At 45.2% G+C, this 18,934-nt stretch overlaps 1 protein-coding gene across 1 annotated transcript; it reads right to left on the bottom strand.

Annotated features, from left to right (window-relative positions):
* Positions 1-1,188: 1,188 nt before the first annotated feature.
* C1QTNF4 (C1q and TNF related 4) lies at positions 1,189-18,551 on the bottom strand. Its single transcript, XM_077286694.1, has 2 exons — positions 18,356-18,551; positions 1,189-3,518 (listed from the first exon to the last, which is right to left on the bottom strand). The coding sequence occupies exons 1-2, from the start codon at positions 18,468-18,470 to the stop codon at positions 2,410-2,412; spliced, it is 1,224 nt and encodes a 407-aa protein (XP_077142809.1). The 5' UTR covers positions 18,471-18,551; the 3' UTR covers positions 1,189-2,409.
* Between the last annotated feature and the right edge of the window lie 383 nt (positions 18,552-18,934).

Here is an 18,934-nt window from a genome sequence, read left to right as displayed (position 1 = left end):
CCAGGGTCATGGAAATCTTTTTACTGTGATCTTTTCCTCCAATGGAGACCCCCAACATATGCACCCTCCAAGCATTCGGTGGCAGATGTCGCTCTTTGCTAGACGTTTGCACCCAGTATAATGCAGCATCTTATGGCACCTCCCTATACAGAAAAGGTAACCGGTATTACAATGAAAACTGACCCATGTGCCAAAAAATTGTGTTTTCATTGATATGGTGTATGGGGTCCTATGTTTGTACGTGTATGTGCATGTTCATAAAGTGAGGTGTGAACAGAGACTTAAGGGAGTCGTCTGGAATCTATGATGTTGGTGGCATATCCTTAGGAAAGGTCATTAATATCGGATTGATGGGTCCAACACTCGGCCCTGCAGCGATCAGGCGCAGACTATGTATGGACCAGAACCCCACAGCCCCACACATGGCGTGGAGGCTGATCTCGGTACTGCAGCTCGTCCTCTACTCACAGCAGGCGCAGGGTACTAGAGCTCGTCCTCTACTCACAGCAGGCTCAGGGTACTAGAGCTCGTCCTCTACTCACAGCAGGCGCAGGGTAGTACAGCTCGTCCTCTACTCACAGCAGGCGCAGGGTAGTACAGCTCGTCCTCTACTCACAGCCAGACGCAGGGTACTACAGCTCGTCCTCTACTCACAGCAGGCGCAGGGTACTACAGCTCGTCCTCTACTCACAGCAGGCGCAGGACGGGGTTGATTGATGGGTGGGAAATTTTCTGTATGAGTTAAAGGGTTTATCCAGCGCACTCTGGAGCCGATGACCGTACGACCCCAGACAACGCAGGTGCACGGTGTCTTTACATCATTGATAAGACCTCCGGGATTGAGAATAGAGGGGACGTGCAAAGCACAGAATCGGCTATTCTTTTCTTAGATCCTCTCCTTGTTGTGGCACCAAATACTGCGTGAAATAATCATATGTACCAGCTCCAAATCCTCCTTCCCCAGAAAACCCCCAATTATCACAGCACCGGCAAACCGTGTGTCTGTGGCTCCTAATCCGCCGCATGTCTGGTCTGTGCCACCTGCTGGTGAAATACAAGGGCTCATTAGCAGGTTTAATTAACTGCTGGCATCAGAAGCGATGGCTCCTGCAGGACGCATCTCCATGAAATCACTCCTATTTGCATAAACATACTCCATTAATGACATTTAGAATTGCCAAACACATGGGAAATAGAAAATGATTTTATTCCCCTCTTATCGCCGCCTGGTAGTGTAACGTACGGCACGTTCTGCGTGGCTTCTGTGTATCTTACACCGTCTTATGGCGGTCGGAGCGGCCGGCTCCTGCACTCCTTACACTACGGACACGGGGAGGTTCCCCACTCCACTCATGCACTACACAGATCTAGAACATGCCCACCGACACTTGGATGAGTGGTGAATGACAACTCTATGAATGGAGACACAGACCGGTGTCAGTGGTCCTATCAATAGATGATCACAAGTGGAGGGGATTTAAGAAGTAACTCCATAAAAATAGTGGAAATGTAGGTGCAACTGCATTTAAAATTAGACCTGTCACCAAGTCAAAAGTGTCCAGCTCTTATTTTCTTCCCGCTGCTCCAATAATTATTCTATTTTTTGTTTCTCTAAAATCCGTCATACGGTGTCCGAGATATGAGCCATTTTTGTTCAGGGCCTTTTTTTTATTATGGTCTTTACTAAGGAGGCGTGGCTCATGGATTAATTATGCAGAGCAGCCTAAAGACACGCCCCAGAGGATCCCGTGAGCTACGTCTGCTTCATAAAGACCATAAAAATTAGCACTACATAAAACGGCTCATATCTATGGAACCGTATGCTGAATAAAACAAATACGCAGGACAGCTGGGATAAAATAAGAGCAAAATCTCGTCACACTTGATCTGGTGCCTGGTCCTCTTAAAAGGAATATTCGCAGTGTTTCACCAATTGTCAAGATCGACACTTTCCTCCTATTATATGAGAGGAGGTACTTTTGTGTTTGCTGGACGTGTGTCATTTGAGCAAGAGGAGTCCTAAATGGATAAAACTTCTCACTGGCCTATTATATTGGCTTTTTTTTAGCCCAAATCTAGTAATTTGGAAGTCCAGTTTCATTCACGTCAATTCTATGAAACTAGCGGAGATATTATACATTTGAGCATGGTGTCTCTTGTATTTGATGCTCTAAGACTGCATACAATCTAATGGTCAATGTTCAAGAAATTCTGGGTGGCATATGGATTAGGAGGCGCCATCTATGACACAATGAGCAATGGTACAAACATGACTGAAATCAGTGTGAAGATAATACAAACATGTGCCTAATGTCTCAGTGGCACCATATGTGCTAAGACCACCTATATAATCCACCGTTATATACTAGTAATAGTCTGGCATTGTCACCGTACCCATTACGGTACCCTTCAAATCTTTGTAATAATTTCTGGTTTGGAGTTTGTTTCCATGTGTTGCTTGTATGTTATCTCTGGATATACCAGAAAGCCTGTGAAAGTAATGTATTTTCCATGATTACTGTAGACCCCGTAGCCTTCATGTCCATGGCTGTATAGCCATACTGTGTCTCCCGATTGTAGTGACAGCATCACGCTTTGACTCTGCATTTCACGTTTTTTTGAGAGGCTGTCATCGTAAATCATTGCCTGAACCTCGTTCTGGTTCTTCATCAGCTTGACGGACATGGTTTTATAAGGCATTTTCCCTATAGTAAAGGAAAAATAATAGGCTCCAGGCATCCGGCACTGAAACTCACCAGATGAAAGGTTAAAGTCCTTCCCGATGTTAACAAATTCAGTGTCAAAAGTGATTGGTTGATGTAGGATCTTCTTGTCCTCGGACCCAACAAGACTTTCTGTTCGGGCCACAGAGAAAGCAGACCGAGGGTCCGTGTTCATGGGTTGGTAGTCGCTTACAATGTACTTTTTGTAGACCTCATTTTGTTCTGAGGACCCTTCTGTAGACGTGATTACATTTTGAGAGCTTTGAAGTTTATAGGATTCACTGCCAGACTGGAAATAATAGGATGTATCGGGGTAGATCAAGTAACCATTGAAGGTGGTATAAGGTCCCACATTACTGTACAGAGCGTACTTTGGATCTCCATGAAGGCGAAGCCAAGCCGTGTCTCCATAGTCCAGCTGCAACATGGCGCTCTGACTCGCGACCTTTCTTTCTTTGTGGTGATGCTCGTCGTAGATGATGACCTGAACTTCATTCTTATTCTTCATCAGCATGACTGACAGATTCTTCTTGGGAAACTTTCCAATGGTAAAGGAAAAATAATAAGCTCCAGGGATGCGACATCTGAAAATCCCAGCCTTGGGGTCGAAGTCACCTCCGATATTGACATAGACTTTGTCAAAAGTGATGACCATTTCGGGACCCCCTTCCATACTGGTTGTTCGAGCAACAGAAAATGCTGAACGATAATCTGTACCGAGGACCACCGGAGCAAAGAGAAGGAGATGAACGCATGCTCCAACAAGGGCTGGAATACTGGAAGCAGACATCCTGCCTGAAGAAAGACAAAAAACATGACATTATTCTCCAACCCCAAAACAGATGAAGACATCAAGAAATCCCTGATGGTCCCATGAGTATAGGTAATTTTACATACAGTACTTGTTAATAGTTAATCCCTTCACTGCCCAAACCCAGGGTTGTGCAGTCTGAGTTGCAGTCTCCTGACTCCTAAAATATATAATACATTGGGCTCAGTGCAAGATGTGCTGTAAATTTGGGGAAGGTTATGAAAAGTCCTATAAATGGCTGTTCTGTAACTGATCTAAGGATCTCGGCTTTTAGCTGAGATGAATCTGTGCTGCATTTTATGTTCACGCTCGGTAGTGACCAGTTCTGTGGAGTCAGAGCCGTGTAGTTAGGGAAATTGTGGAGTCGGAGTCAGAGGTTTGGATTACCGACGCCACAGCCTTGCCTAGACCACCAGGCATGTTGTAAACTCACTACCTGCCCTAGATCAACAGTGATATTATAAACTCACTGCCCAAGACCACCTATGTAATCCAGCTTTACATACTATTCATAGTCTTGCATTGTCGCCAGAACCATTACGGTACCCGTCACATTTTTGTAATAATTTCTGCTTTGGAGCTTGTTTCCATGTGTTGATTATATGATATCTCTGGGTAAACCAGAAAGCCTGTAAAAGTAATGTATTTTCCATGATTACTGTAGATCCTGTAGTCTTCATGTCCATTTCTATATAGCCATTCTGTGTCTCCTGGTTGTAGTGACCACCAGGCATATTATAAGCTTATTCACTGCCCTAGACCACCATGGATGTTATAAACTCACTGCCCTAGACCACCAGGGATGTTACCCTCATAGTTTTCTGCAGAGATAGCATAATTTATCATTTCTTTGATATGTAAGTTGCTGCTTTGTCCTCAGTGTTTTACATTCTATTCATGTAAGCGGCTCCTTTTTTTCCCGGCTCCGGATTTTATGCAGTTTTCTTCCTAACTCATTAATTCGTGTTGAGATTATGAATGTGTTCCAGGTATTTTGAGTTGTCTGATCAAAGGCATCAGATCACACATGGGGTGGCGGCGGCGGCAGCGAGCCAGGGGGGAGGAGAACAGTGTCACCAAGGCAACAAGAAGAATGGCGGACCCTCCGGCTATAGGAGAGGAGCCAAGAAAATCTATTGGGGGCTGCAGGGAGAACAGTCCGACAGTCATCGCACAGCCGGCATCCTCTTACATATCCGGACAATGAAGGAGAACCACGTCTATTGAGGGATCGGCGCCGACATCTCAGCGCAGCTCCACGCGGCGGATCACCATCAGAAGACGGGAAAGTTCAGGAGATGAGAAGTTTGGAAACAAATGATACTGAATGTTCCGTGTGAGATACGAGCCGGAGAGGACGATGTGGCCCCTGATTCAGAACATATACAGGGGCCCGGCGACGCTCAGCAGAGCCTGAAAAGTTACATGAACACAAGGGGAAGGGGTTCCAGCAGGTTACAGAGCGACCGTCGTTTTAAGGATTTTTTCCCCCCATAAATCAATAGTTCATGTAAAAAGAATAAGAAACTTCGTAATATATCTGAGAATAAAAATCTATTTCTCCTCCTGGACTGAACTTTTATTCTCAAAATTCTCAGTTCTCAGGTAAAATCTGTCTTTACTGAATACAGACGTTCCCAGTAGTGAGACAGGACATGACAGTTGGTGCTTATAACGTTCTATGGAAAAAATGTAACTCATTTCTGGAGAATGTACTGCAGAATATCTCTGTAGTTCCTCCCCTTTATGTACCTGCCTCTAGCTCCTCCCCCTGTCTGCTTCTAGCTCCTGCCCTTTATGTATTTGCCTGTAGTTCCTCCCCCTGTCTGCTTCTAGCTACTCCCTTTATGTATCTGCCTCTAGCTCCTCCCCTTTATGGATCTGAGCTACTCCCTTTATGTATCTGCCTCTAGCTCCTCCCCATCTGCTTCTAGCTCCTCCCCTTTATGTATTTGACTCTATCTCCTCCCCTGTCTGCCTCTAGCTCCTCCCTTTATGTATCTGCCTCTAGCTCTTCCCTTTATGTATCTGCCTCTAGCTCCTCCCTTTATGCATCTGCCTCTAGCTCATCCCTTTATGTATCTGCCTCTAGCTCCTCCCCTTTATGTATCTGCCTCTAGCTCCTCCCTTTATGTATCTGCCTCTAGCTCCTCCCCTTTATGTATCTGCCTCTAGCTCCTCCCCTTTATGTATCTGCCTCTAGGTCCTCCTCCTGGGTCTGCTTCTAGCTCCTCCCTTTATGTATCTCTCTAGCTCCTCCCTTTATGTATCTGCCTCTAGCTCCTCCTCCTGGGTCTGCTTTTAGCTCCACCCCTTTATATGCCTCTAGCTCCTCCCCTTTATGTATCTGCTTCTAGCTCCTCCCTTTATGTATCTGCCTCTAGCTCCTCCCCATCTGCTTCTAGCTCCTCCCCTTTATGTATCTGCCTCTAGCTCCTCCCTTTATGTATCTGCCTCTAGCTCCTCCCTTTATGTATCTGCCTCTAGCTCCTCCTCCTGGGTCTGCTTCTAGCTCCACCCCTTTATGTACCTGCCTCTATCTCCTCCATTTCCCCCCCCCATGTGTCTCCCTCTAGCTCTTGATGCCTCTATGGAATATTATAAGCACCAACTGTCATCTCTTTTGTCAGTAATGAGAAGATCTGTCTTCACTATGGGCAGCTTTCACTCATAAAATGAAAGCTCAGTCCTGACGAGAAGGAAGCAGATTTCTCTGATAAGATTTATTGCAAAGTGTCTTATTTTCATGTTACTATTGATTTATGAAATAAAAATTAAAAGAATTGGTCTTTGTCATTCCACCCTTCCTCCACTAGGGGGAGCACCGTAGAAATGGAATTACTGCAGAGTTCAGTAGGAGCTGTGTACATTCCTGTGCAGTGGGCGCCCCCTAGTGGAAGTCGCAATCATCCACAAATGTATTTGTTCCATGGTTGTGCACAGGGAAACTAGGAATTTGGACTTTAGCATTAAAAAAAACAAAAAAAAACTAAATTCTGTTCCCTACAGATAGTACCTATGATTTTAATTCCATGCTGTTGTCATAGACAACTTGTACAAATCCTTTCACTACCCCAAATCACCAGGAATATTAGGTATAAACCCCGTCCAATATTGCCTTGCGCTGGCGTGTACTCTGGAGGACCGAGAATGAACTTCAATCCAATATTGCGGCCAGCATGCAGCCAGCGGGTAAGGAAAGGGTGAATCTAACACCCGAAAACCCCGCCCACATGACCCAAAACTGGTCCTGCCAAATTCAGGTGACAGGTTCCCTTTAAGCCCTTGCCATTTTATACCCCTGTGAATGGTATCATTAACCCCTTGATCACTGCAGATCACCTGGGTATTTCCTGGGCTCTGCAGTGAATGGGGCTCACGCTTTAATAATTACTTTTAGCTGCAAAGATCGGATCCTTTATAACATAAATCGGAAGGAGAAGTTTCTTACTATCAGAAAAGTATTCTACAGACTAATGACCGAGTGCCGAGCTCTGCATCCTCCTCCCGGATCACATCCTAGCTTAAAAAACAAATGGGATCAAAGGGAATCCAGTTACTTGTATCATATTAATATATATATCTAATATATAAAGCTGAATGTGTATGTGTGTATGTCCGGGATTGGCATCTGCACCGTCGCAGCTACAGCCACAAATTTTTGCACAGTCACATGTCTGGACCTCGAGAGCGTCATAGGCTATGTTGTGAGGCAAAATTTTAACCCCGCGCGTTCCAATTCACCAAACACTTTTGCCCCTATCTACATAATGGGGAAAAAGTGAAAGGAAACGTGTTGGAGGCAAATTGACAGCTGCCAGATGTGAACAAGGGGGACTTACAGAGTGAGAGCGATGGCGCCAAAGAGTATATACTGTACAGTTGCTAAGGAGGGGCCCCGACATCGGATAATCACCACACCACCACGGGGATATGAACACACACACAAAATGCGCCACACACTACCACGTGCTTGAACACATATACCACCCTCAGCAAACATTTCACCACACATACACCCAACCTCGCCACATAAAAGTCGAAACACAAAAGTCGTCGCTCAAAACTCGCCACGAGCAAAACTAGGCTCACGCAAAACTCGCCACACGTGCAAAACTCACCTCATGGAAAACTCGCCACACGCAAAACTTGCACATGCGGAAAAATTGCCATATGCACAAAAGTTGCAACACATGCAAAAGTTGCCTCACACAAAACTTGCACATACTCAAAAGGCACCACACATAAAACTCACCACGCGCAAAACTCACCATGCGCAAAACTTGCTGCACACAACCTGCTACACTAACCTGTCACATGCAACTCGACACACAAAAAGTTGCTACACGCATGTCGCCACACAAAACTCATCTCACAAAAGTCGCTACATGCATGTCGCCACATGCAACTCAACACACACAACGTGACACATGAAACTCGCCCTAAAACACACACAAGTCTGGTTGGTATTATCCTTCAAAAATAAAAATCTGATTAATAAGCAGACAAACTACAAGAGCAACAAATGTACCATATAGGAAATACGGCAGCTGTCAGTCACATGACCAGTCTATTATGTGTATGTGTGAGCTAATATATACTGCCAGGGGGTGGGCTTACTGTTGGCTGGGGATTTATCAGGCTGCCAATTTAGCTTACAAATACTGAGGTAAAAATACTGAGCAAATAACGTGTGAACGAGGTCTAATACAGGAGGAGATGACACACAGATATATACTATATACAGGAGGAGATGACACGCAGGTATATACTATATACAGGGGAGATGACACACAGATATATACTATATACAGGGGAGATGACAGATATATACTATATACAGGAGGAGATGACACAGGTATATACTATATACAGGGGAGATGACACAGGTACATACTATATACAGGGGAGATGACACACACATATATACTATATACAGGGGAGATGACACACAGGTATATACTATATAGAGGAGGAGATGACATACAGGTACATACTATATACAGGAGGAGATGACATACAGGTATATACTATATACAGGAGGAGATGACACACAGGTATATACTATATACGGGAGATGACATACAGGTACATACTATATACAGGGGAGATGACACAGGTATATACTATATACAGGGGAGATGACATACAGGTATATACTATATACAGGAGGAGATGACACACAGGTATATACTATATACGGGAGATGACATACAGGTACATACTATATACAGGGGAGATGACACAGGTATATACTATATACAGGGGAGATGACATACAGGTATATACTATATACAGGAGGAGATGACACACAGGTATATACTATATACGGGAGATGACATACAGGTATATACTATATACAGGAGGAGATGACACACACATATATACAGGAGGAGATGACACACAGGTATATACTATATACAGGAGGAGATGACATACAGGTACATACTATATACAGGGGAGATGACACACAGATATATACTATATACAGGAGGAGATGACACACAGGTATACACTATATACAGGAGATGACACACAGGTATATACTATATACAGGGGAGATGACACACGTATATACTATATACAGGAGGAGATGACACACAGGTATATACTATATACAGGAGGAGATGACACACAGGTATATACTATATACAGGAGCAGATGACACAGGTATATACAGGAGGAGATGACATTCAGCAGGTATATACTATTTACAGGGGAGATGACATACAGGTATATACTATATACAGGAGATGACATACAGGTGTATACTATATATAAGGGAGATGACAAACATGTATATTCTGAGGGGAAAATGAGGGGTGAGGTGAAAATGAGGGGTGTGAGGTGAAAATGAAAAGGTGTGAGTGCAAAATGAGACGAGTGAGGGAAAATAACATGAGGTCGAAATGACAAGTGTTAGGGGGGAATGAGAGGAAGGGGAAAATAAGAGGAGTGAGGAGGAAAATGAGAGGCGTGATGGGAAAATAAGAGAAGTGAGGTGCTATAACTAACCTCAGATATTTACTATGCCCAGTCAACGCCGGGCTCTTCAGCTAGTATATATATATATATATCATTCTAAGTTACAATATCTGCTCGCTGTCAATTCGAACTGTAGGAAAATCTATCCTGGAAGCAATGAGAACACTGAATCGTTACCTCCAACTGCTGCGTCTCCTGCCAGACCGTTGGCCCTATTACTCCTGGCCCTTGAACCGTTGGCCCTATTACTCTAGGCCCCATTACTCTTGACCCCCGGAGCTTTTGTCCCATTACTCTTGACCCCCGGAGCGTTGGCCCCCGTACCGTTGGCCCCATTACTCTTGACCCCCGGAGCGTTGGCCCGATTACTCCTGACCCCTGAACCATTGGCCCTATTACTCCAGGCCCCTGGACCATTGGCCACATTACTCCAGACCCTTGGCCCCATTACTCCTGGCTCCCGGTCTGTTGGCCCCATTACTCCTGGCTTCTAAACCGTTGGACCCATTACTCTTGGCCCTGCAACATTACCCCCATTACTCTTGGCCCCCGGATTGTTGGCCCCATTACTCCTGGCCCCACAGTGTTACCCCATTACTCCTGGCCTGGTGCCTGGAGCGTGGCCTGCATCCCCCATCTGACCCCGGAGTCGCACATTATTAGGGCTGACTGTGCAGATTTGAGATTTACCTCTTTTCCATAATGGAGACTATGAGAACGTCCACATAAATATTCTGAATTTTACAGATGCACGATTTTGAGTTTCTTGCAGTTGTCGTGAACTCGCTGAATACTGAGATTTTATATTTCCTTCAACGTGGACAAATACGTGAATTTCATAATTTACTCGGGTTCAAATACTGGAAACTTCTATGGCCTGAATATATGAGGGTTGTAAATCCGAGCCCTGTGCGTACGGCTACGATTCCTCTGAATCTGAAACGCTTAAAAAAATGTATATACACTGTGTGCAGAATTAGGCTACTTTCACACATCAGGTTTTCAGTGTGTACTTGTCCTACTCCAAGCTGTTCAGACTTGAGAGCCAACTACCAATTAAGTAAATCAGGTGATGTGCATCTCTGTAAGGCCGGCGTCACACTAGCGAGTTTTACGGACGTAAGAGCGCAGAAAATACGTCCGTAAAACTCGCCAAACAAACGGCACAATTATTCTCAATGGGTCTGGTCCTATCAGCCGTATATTACGGATCCGTATTATACGGCTTTCTACGGCCGTACAAAATCGCAGCATGCTGCGTTTGTCAGCGTATTGCGCAAAAAATACGCCAATGAAAGTCTATGGGGGCGAGAAAAATACGGATTCCACACGGACCAGCAGTGTGACTTGCGAGAAATACGCAGCGGTGTTATTGAAAAACCGGTAATTCAATTGCCGGCTTTTCATTTCTCCTTCCCAAACCTGGCATGATATGAGACATGGTTTACATACAGTAAACCATCTCCTATCCCCCTTTTTTTTGCATATTCCACACTACTAATGTTAGTAGTGTGTATGTGCAAAATTTGGTTGCTGTAGCTGCTAAAATAAAGGGTTAAATGGCGGAAAAAATTGGCGTGGGCTCCCGCGCAATTTTCTCCGCCAGAATGGTAAAGCCAGTGACTGAGGGCAGATATTAATAGCCTAGAAAGGGTCCATGGTTATTGCCCCCCCCCCCCCCGGCTACAAACATCTGCCCCCAGCCACCCCAGAAAAGGCACATCTGGAAGATGCGCCTATTCTGGCACTTGGCCACTCTCTTCCCACTCCCGTGTACTTACATTGAGTCGCGGTGAGGCGCCCTCTGCTGGATGTCCTCATGAACTGGAGCCTTGGAAAAGTTCCCACGCTCGAGTTCATATGAGTTCATCCACCAGAGGGCGCCTCACCGCAACTCAAAGTAAGTACAGATCACCCAGCTTTCCTTTCAGCACCCGGGGATTACAGGCACGAGCGAGTGCTTTAGCGCAGCTCCTGCCTGTAAATTGATTTAACCCCTTCAGAAGGATTTACATCGTGGGACCTGACAGATCCTCGGATGGTATGTATATTGTGGGTTTATTATTTTGCCAAGCGAGGGTCTTCAGGTGGATTGAGAGAGCAATAAAATACTAAAACAACCGCTGTGTTTATTTCATTAAAATAATTTTTAATAATGTGTGTGTGTTTTTTAACCCTTTCATACAATTGGATTAATAATGGATAGGTGTCATAATTGACGCCTCTCCATTATTAACCTGGCTTAATGTCACCTTATAATAGCAAGGTGGCATTAACCCTTCATTACCCCATATCCCACCGCTACACGGGAGTGGGAAGAGAGTGGCCAAGTGCCAGAATAGGCGCATCTTCCAGATGTGCCTTTTCTGGGGTGGCTGGGGGCAGATGTTTGTAGCCAGGGGGGGCCAATAACCATGGACCCTCTAGGCTATTAATATCTGCCCTCAGTCACTGGCTTTACCATTCTGGCGGAGAAAATTGCACGGGAGCCCACGCCAATTTTTTCCGCCATTTAACCCTTTATTTTAGCAGCTACAGCAACCAAATTTTGCACATACACACAACTAACAGTAGTGTGGAATATGCAAAAAAAAGGGGGATATGAGATGGTTTACTGTATGTAAACCATGTCTCATATCCTGTCGGGTTTGTGAAGGAGAAATGAAAAGCCGGCAATTGAATTACCGGCTTTTCACATATATCGCGCTGAATTAAATATAAATACAGAATATATATATATGTGTCTCAATGAATATATATATATATACTGTATATATGTTTTAACGGACATTTGAGCACATAAATCCATTAGATGTCGGTTTTGCAAGCCTGCGAGAAAATATCGCAGTACGGATGCCATACGGATTACATACGGAGGATGACATGCGCAAAATACGCTGACACACCCTGCCTACGGAGGACATACGGACCACTATTTTGGGAACATTTCTCCGTATTACGGCCGTATTACAGCCGTAAAAAACGGACCGTATTATCTTACGCTGAGTGTGACGCCGGCCTAATGAGGAGGGGTGTTGTCTAATGACATCAAAACCCTATATAAGGTGTGCTTAATTATTAGGCAACTTCCTTTCCTTTGGCAAAATGGGTCAGAAGAGAGATTTGACGGCTCTGAAAAGGCCAAAATTGTGAGATGTCTTGCAGAGTGATGCAGCAGTCTTGAAATTGCCAAACTTTTGAAGCGTGATCACCGAACAATCAAGCGTTTCATGGCAAATAGCCAACAGGGTCACAAGAAGCGTGTTGGGCAAAAAAGGCGCAAAATAGCTGCCCATGAATTGAGGAAAATCAAGTGTGAAGCTGCCAAGATGCCATTTGCCACCAGTTTTGCCATATTTCAGAGCTGCAACGTTACTGGAGAAACAAAAAGCACAAGGTGTGCGATACTCAGGGACATGGCCAAGGTAAGGAAGGCTGAAAAACGACCACCTTTGTACAAGAAACATAAGATAAAACGTCAAGACTGGGCCAAGAAATATCTTAAGACTGACTTTTCAAAGGTTTTCTGGACTGATGAAATGGGAGTGACTCTTGATGGGCCAGATGGATGAGCCAGAGGCTGGATCAGTAAAGGGCAGAGAGCTCCACTCGACTCAGATGCCAGCAAGATGGAGGTGGGGACTGGTATGGGCTGGTATAATCAAAGATGAACTTGTGGGACCTTTTCGGGTTGAGGATGGAGTGAAGCTCAACTCCCAGAAATACTGCCAGTTTCTGGAAGACAACTTCTTCAAGCAATGGTACAGGAAGAAGTCGGTATCGTTCAAGAGAAACATGATTTTCATGCAGGACAATGCTCCATCACATGCCTCCAACTACTCCACAGCGTGGCTGGCCAGTAAAGGTCTCTAAGAAGAAAAAATAATGACATGGCCCCCTTGTTCACCTGATCTGAACCCCATAGAGAACCTGTGGTCCCTCATAAAATGTGAGATCTACAGGGAGGGAAAACAGTCCACCTCTCGGAACAGTGTCTGGGAGGCTGTGGTGGCTGCTGCACGCAATGTTGGTCGTAAACAGATCAAGCAACTGACAGAATCAATGGATGGAGGCTGCCGAGTGTCATCATAAAGAAAGGGGGCTATATTGGGCACTAATTTTTTTTTGTTTTGTTTTTGCATGTCAGAAATGTTTATTTCTAAATTTTGTGCAGTTATATTGGTTTACCTGTTGAAAATAAACAAGTGAGATGGGAATATATTTGTTTTTTATTAAGTTGCCTAATAATTCTGCACAGTAAGGCTATGTGCACACGTTGCGGATTAGGCTTAGGCATTTCTGGTGCGGATTCTGTCTCTCCTGGCAGAAAACGCACCTGCGGTTTTTTGTGCGGTTCCGCAGCGTTTTTTAGTGCGTTTTTGCTGCGGTTTTCTTGCAGATTTGCTGCGGTTTTTACCCCTGCGGTTTTCTATAATGGAGTGGGTACAAAAACGCTGCAGATTCACAAAAAATAAGTGACATGCTACTTCTTTTAAACCGCAGCGTTTCCGCAGCGGATTTTCCGCAAAGTGTGCACAGCATTTTTTTTTCTCATTGATATACATTGTACTGTAAATCAATTGCGGATCTGCAGCGTTTCTGCACTGCAAAAAACGCTGCGGATCCGCAGAGAATCCGCAACGTGTGCACATACCCTAATAGTTACCTGCACACACAGATATCCTCCTAAGATAGCCAAATCTAAAAAAAAAACCACTCCAACTTCCAAAAATATTAAGCTTTGATATTTATGAGTCTTTTGGGTTGATTGAGAACATAGTTGTTGATCAATAATAAAAATAATCCTCTAAAATACAACTTGCCTAATAATTCTGCACACAGTGTAGTTGCATCAACAAATTGGAAGCAAATATGTTAAAGGGAGTCTGTCCCCCCAAAATGGCAATTTGGTGGCATGTACAGTCACATAAGGGACTTAAAAATCATGCCTGTACTATAGATTTTACTACTTTTGTTGTCCTGAAAAAATAAATTATTTAATACCTAAATCAGGGCTCGTCGCTGCACCTTTGTCGTGGCCAAGGCCTCAGTGCCCTGTTTCCCCCCTATTAACATGGGGTGCACTGTCCTTCAGCTTGTTTGACGGCTGACTGCACTCACTTGCCCAGAGGGACCATCTTGAGCAGTGAAACTCTGAGCACAGTGTCAGTACATGCACGCTCTCCTTCCTCACTCCTGTCTGTAGCAGCCGCTTGTTAATAATTTATAAAATTTAGCTTATCAGCAGATCCACTAGCCGAGCTCTCTGTATGCAGGGTCTTACATTTTAATAGTGGCTGTATTATCCGACATTTAGAGCGCTCCCTCTACTGGTGGCCGTATATAAATCTGTATGCAGTGAGCTCCCCCTAGTGGTGGCCGTATATAAATCTGTATGTAGCGAGCTCCCTCTAGTGGCAGTATATCAATCTGTATGTAGCGAGCTCCCTCTAGTGGTGGCAGTATATCAATCTGTATATAGTGAGCTCCCTCTAGTGGTGGCAGTATATTAATCTGTATGTAGTGAGCTCCCCCTAGTGGTGAATGTATACATCTGTATGTAGCGAGCTCCCTCTAGTGGTGGCAGTATAACAATCTATGTAGTGAGCTCCCTCTAGTGATGGCAGTATATCAATCTGTATGTAGTGAGCTCCCCCTAGTGGTGACTGTATAAATCTGTATATAGTTCGCTCCTCCTAGTGGTGTCTGTATATATCTGTATGTCGTGAGCTCCCCCTAGTGGTGGCTGTATAAATCTATGTCGTGAGCTCCCCCTAGTGGTGGCTGTATAAATCTATGTCGTGAGCTTTCCCTAGTGGTGGCTGTATAAATCTATGTCGTGAGCTCCCCCTAGTGGTGGCTGTATAAATCTATGTCGTGAGCTTTCCCTAGTGGTGGCTGTATAAATCTGTATGTAGTGAGCTCCCCCTAGTGGTGACATCAGGTACGTAGAATTTTATCATTTTAATTTTATCTCAGCAGTGAATTTGGAGCAGTGTATTTGAAAACGGGAGCTCTGACCAATGTAAAGTTGCATTATAACTAATTATTTTTGGGGTAGGGCCCATTCTGTTTTTTTTTCTGGGCCTTATGACGATGTTTGTGTTCATCCACGGCCTGATATATTTGTATTATAGATGGTATTTCCATCATTGTTCATTCTCAGTGGCAGGGAAGAAAACTGAGACTTGTAGTCCGACATGAGCTTCATCTCTACAGGGGTTTTATAATATCCTGCTTTGCTCTTTTCATGTTGCAGAATCAGCCGGTCAGGCATGAATCCTGTATCCACATCACAAGGTCCACGTGGTCATGTGTTTCCCCCGCCGAGACCATCAGCGCTTGTGATCAATTGCGGCTGGATGCCGTTTGTTTGGCGGAGATGGTAAAGCCGACATCTCTGCCGTCTACCTGCACTAATGAGCGCGGATCACTGTGCAGCCAGGAGTAGGACACCCGCAGCTCCTACATAGCGGAGGAGTTGGACCAGCAGCAACGCGTGAGAATCCAGAATATTCTACAGCGGGAAAGATCTATTCACTGGAATCTACAATGTCACAGATCAAATTCATCAAATGGAGCCAATAAAACCTGCAGAACCCAGAATGGTATAAACTCACCCAGAAGTTTGTATGTATACAGGGAGCTCCCCCTAGTGGTGGCTGCAGACAGGATCTTCTCATGTATCTCTGTATACAGGGAGCTCCCCCCAGTGGAGGCTGCAGACTGGATCTTATCATGTATCTCTGTATACAGGGAGCTCCCCCTAGTGGTGGCTGCAGACAGAATGTTATGTATCTCTGTGTACAGGGAGCTCCCCTAGTGGTGGCTGCAGACAGGATGTTATTATTTATCTCTGTACAGGGAGCTCCCCCTAGTGGTGACTGCAGACAGGATGTTATCATGTGTCTCTGTGTACAGGGAGCTCCCCCTAGTGGTGGCTGCAGACAGGATGTTATCATGTCTCTCTGTATACAGGGAGCTCTCCCTAGTGGTGACTGCAGACAGGATCTTATCATGTATCTCTGTATACAGGGAGCTCCCCCTAGTGGTGACTGCAGACAGGATCTTATCATGTATCTCTGTATATAGGGAGCTCCCCCTAGTGGTGACTGCAGACAGGATCTTATCATGTATCTCTGTATACAGGGAGCTCCCCCTAGTGGTGACCGCAGACATCATGTATCTCTGTATACAGGGAGCTCCCCTAGTGGTGACCGCAGACAGGATCTTATCATGTATCTCTTTGTACAGGGAGCTCCCCCTAGTGGTGGCTGCAGACAGGCTGTTACCATGTATCACTGTGTACAGGGAGCTCCCCCTAGTGGTGGCTGCAGACAGAATGTTATGTATCTCTGTGTACAGGGAGCTCGCCCTAGTGGTAGCTGCAGACAGGATGTTATTATTTATCTCTGTGTACAGGGAGCTCCCCCTAGTGGTGACTGCAGACAGGATGTTATCATGTCTCTCTGTATACAGGGAGCTCCCCCTAGTGGTGACTGCAGACAGGATCTTATCATGTGTCTCTGTATACAGGGAGCTCCCCCTAGTGGTGACCATAGACAGGATCTTATCATGTATCTCTGTATACAGGGAGCTCCCCCTAGTGGTGACTGCAGACAGGATCTTATCATGTGTCTCTGTATACAGGGAGCTCCCCCTAGTGGTGACCGTAGACAGGATCTTATCATGTGTCTCTGTATACAGGGAGCTCCCCCTAGTGGTGACCGTAGACAGGATCTTATCATGTATCTCTGTATACAGGGAACTCCCCCTAGTGGTGACTGCAGACAGGATCTTATGTGGATGCTCTTGCATTCACTTTCAAACCTCTGTCCCCCTGACCTGTTCTCTATCACCTTACTGTGTTTTGTGTCAATCTGCAAACCTTTTTTTCGTCCTATGCCGCTCTCTTTCACCCTTCTTGTTTCCCTCTCACGATACTCCACCCTCTGTCATCCTCTTCTGATTCTCATTACCCTGTGCAGCTCAGTCATCCTGTGGCACCCTTCAGTGTGTCTTTTCATTCATCTGTGCAGCTCAGTACTGCCCTGCGCTGCACAGTGTCACCCCGCTCTGCACCCCATCATTCTGCTCCAGCTATTGGGAAACCTTACGAAAGGACAGTTTGTTTTATTTGTGATTTCCGAATTTTCTTGTCTCTGGATTTGTGCACACGGTTGGATCGGAGTCTATAGTTTTGCACAAGTCATGGTGCCAATTTATTACCTGTGATTTTACATAGGACTGCAAGTTCCACCTCCACAATGTGTCCGCTGTTAGTTGGGATGTTGCGCTGCTGATTCCTTTTGTTCCGCAGCTTACGATAGCATTAGGGCCGGTTACCTGCAGTCCTGTAACATAATCCCACATTGGGTTGTGCAGGACGACAAAGCCAAGTCCACAGCGTTCTTAGCTGCCGCACAATGCGATATAGGGCGAGTGATCTGCAGGACGCGGGCTGTAGATCGGATCTATTTAACCCTTTCCGCTCTTTAAATGTCATAATGTAAAGACGCAGGAATTTATGCTGAAAGAATTGGAGGGAAATCTCTGTAATGTCAGATGAGAGGTGACAGGTGGAAAACCGACGGCGACACAATGTCACATCTCCATAAAGCGGGGGCAGGGAGGGTGAGACCTGCTACAACACAGGCCAGACCTGGAGAGATGTAGGGAACCGGGCAGGATGGGCACCAGCCTCATGGTGCAGCAGACCCCAGTGATGCCTTCACGCGGCATCTTCATCTCTCTCCCCTCCCCCACTCCTTATCTTACCTGGTAACACCTGCAGCGCCCCCTCCATCCCTGCTGCCCCATCGCCCTCTTTACCTACCTGCTCCGCTGCCGCCTGTCACTTGTCTTTGCCTGGATCTCCACTTTACATGGAAGGATTTGGTGCAGGGCTGTGGAGGGGGAGCGGGAGGGGGACAGCAAAGGGGGATCCACATGTGCAGAGCACAAAATCATGGACCGGTAATAAAACGCCGGATTTACACAGATTCTCCAGTGGGTATTGGTTTATGTTGTTTCTATTGGAAAAATAAGCAAAAAAAAAACTAAATCAAAATGTGACAGTTTCTATTTACAAATATGACACAATGTATCACAGTGAATATATGTGTATAGTCATGGCTGGGATGTGCCGTTATCTTGTGCTGGCACAAGGCCACGATCGTCGTCAGCAGTCGCGAGGGTGATGCCAGGCACGAATAAGGTATTATTAGTCCAGAAGAAAGCAGCCTGAAAACTGGGGGCAATTCTACAGGAGGTTCACACACATGGAGATTTATTGCACTACTGGGATTAATGTGCTCCAAGCTCAAATTGTGTTTGTAGCAGAAGATATAGACCCTCGAAAAGCCCAAAATACACAAATTGCAGCTCAAAACTAGAGTTAAGCAAATTCTTCAAA

Source organism: Ranitomeya variabilis, chromosome 2, assembly GCF_051348905.1.
Source record: "Ranitomeya variabilis isolate aRanVar5 chromosome 2, aRanVar5.hap1, whole genome shotgun sequence".
Classification (NCBI taxonomy): Eukaryota; Metazoa; Chordata; class Amphibia; order Anura; family Dendrobatidae; genus Ranitomeya; species Ranitomeya variabilis.
The sequence above is the reverse complement of the archived record's forward strand: the minus strand, read 5'-3'. Positions and strand labels throughout refer to the sequence as shown.

Excerpts from the sequence above, each read along its gene's own strand:
- C1QTNF4 (XM_077286694.1), bottom strand. The coding sequence starts at position 18,470 with ATGTGGATCCCCCTTTGCTGTCCCCCTCCCGCTCCCCCTCCACAGCCC. Across the intron at positions 3,519-18,355 it reads GACAGGCGGCAGCGGAGCAG|GCAGGATGTCTGCTTCCAGT; the intron begins GTAGGTAAAGAG and ends GTCTTTCTTCAG.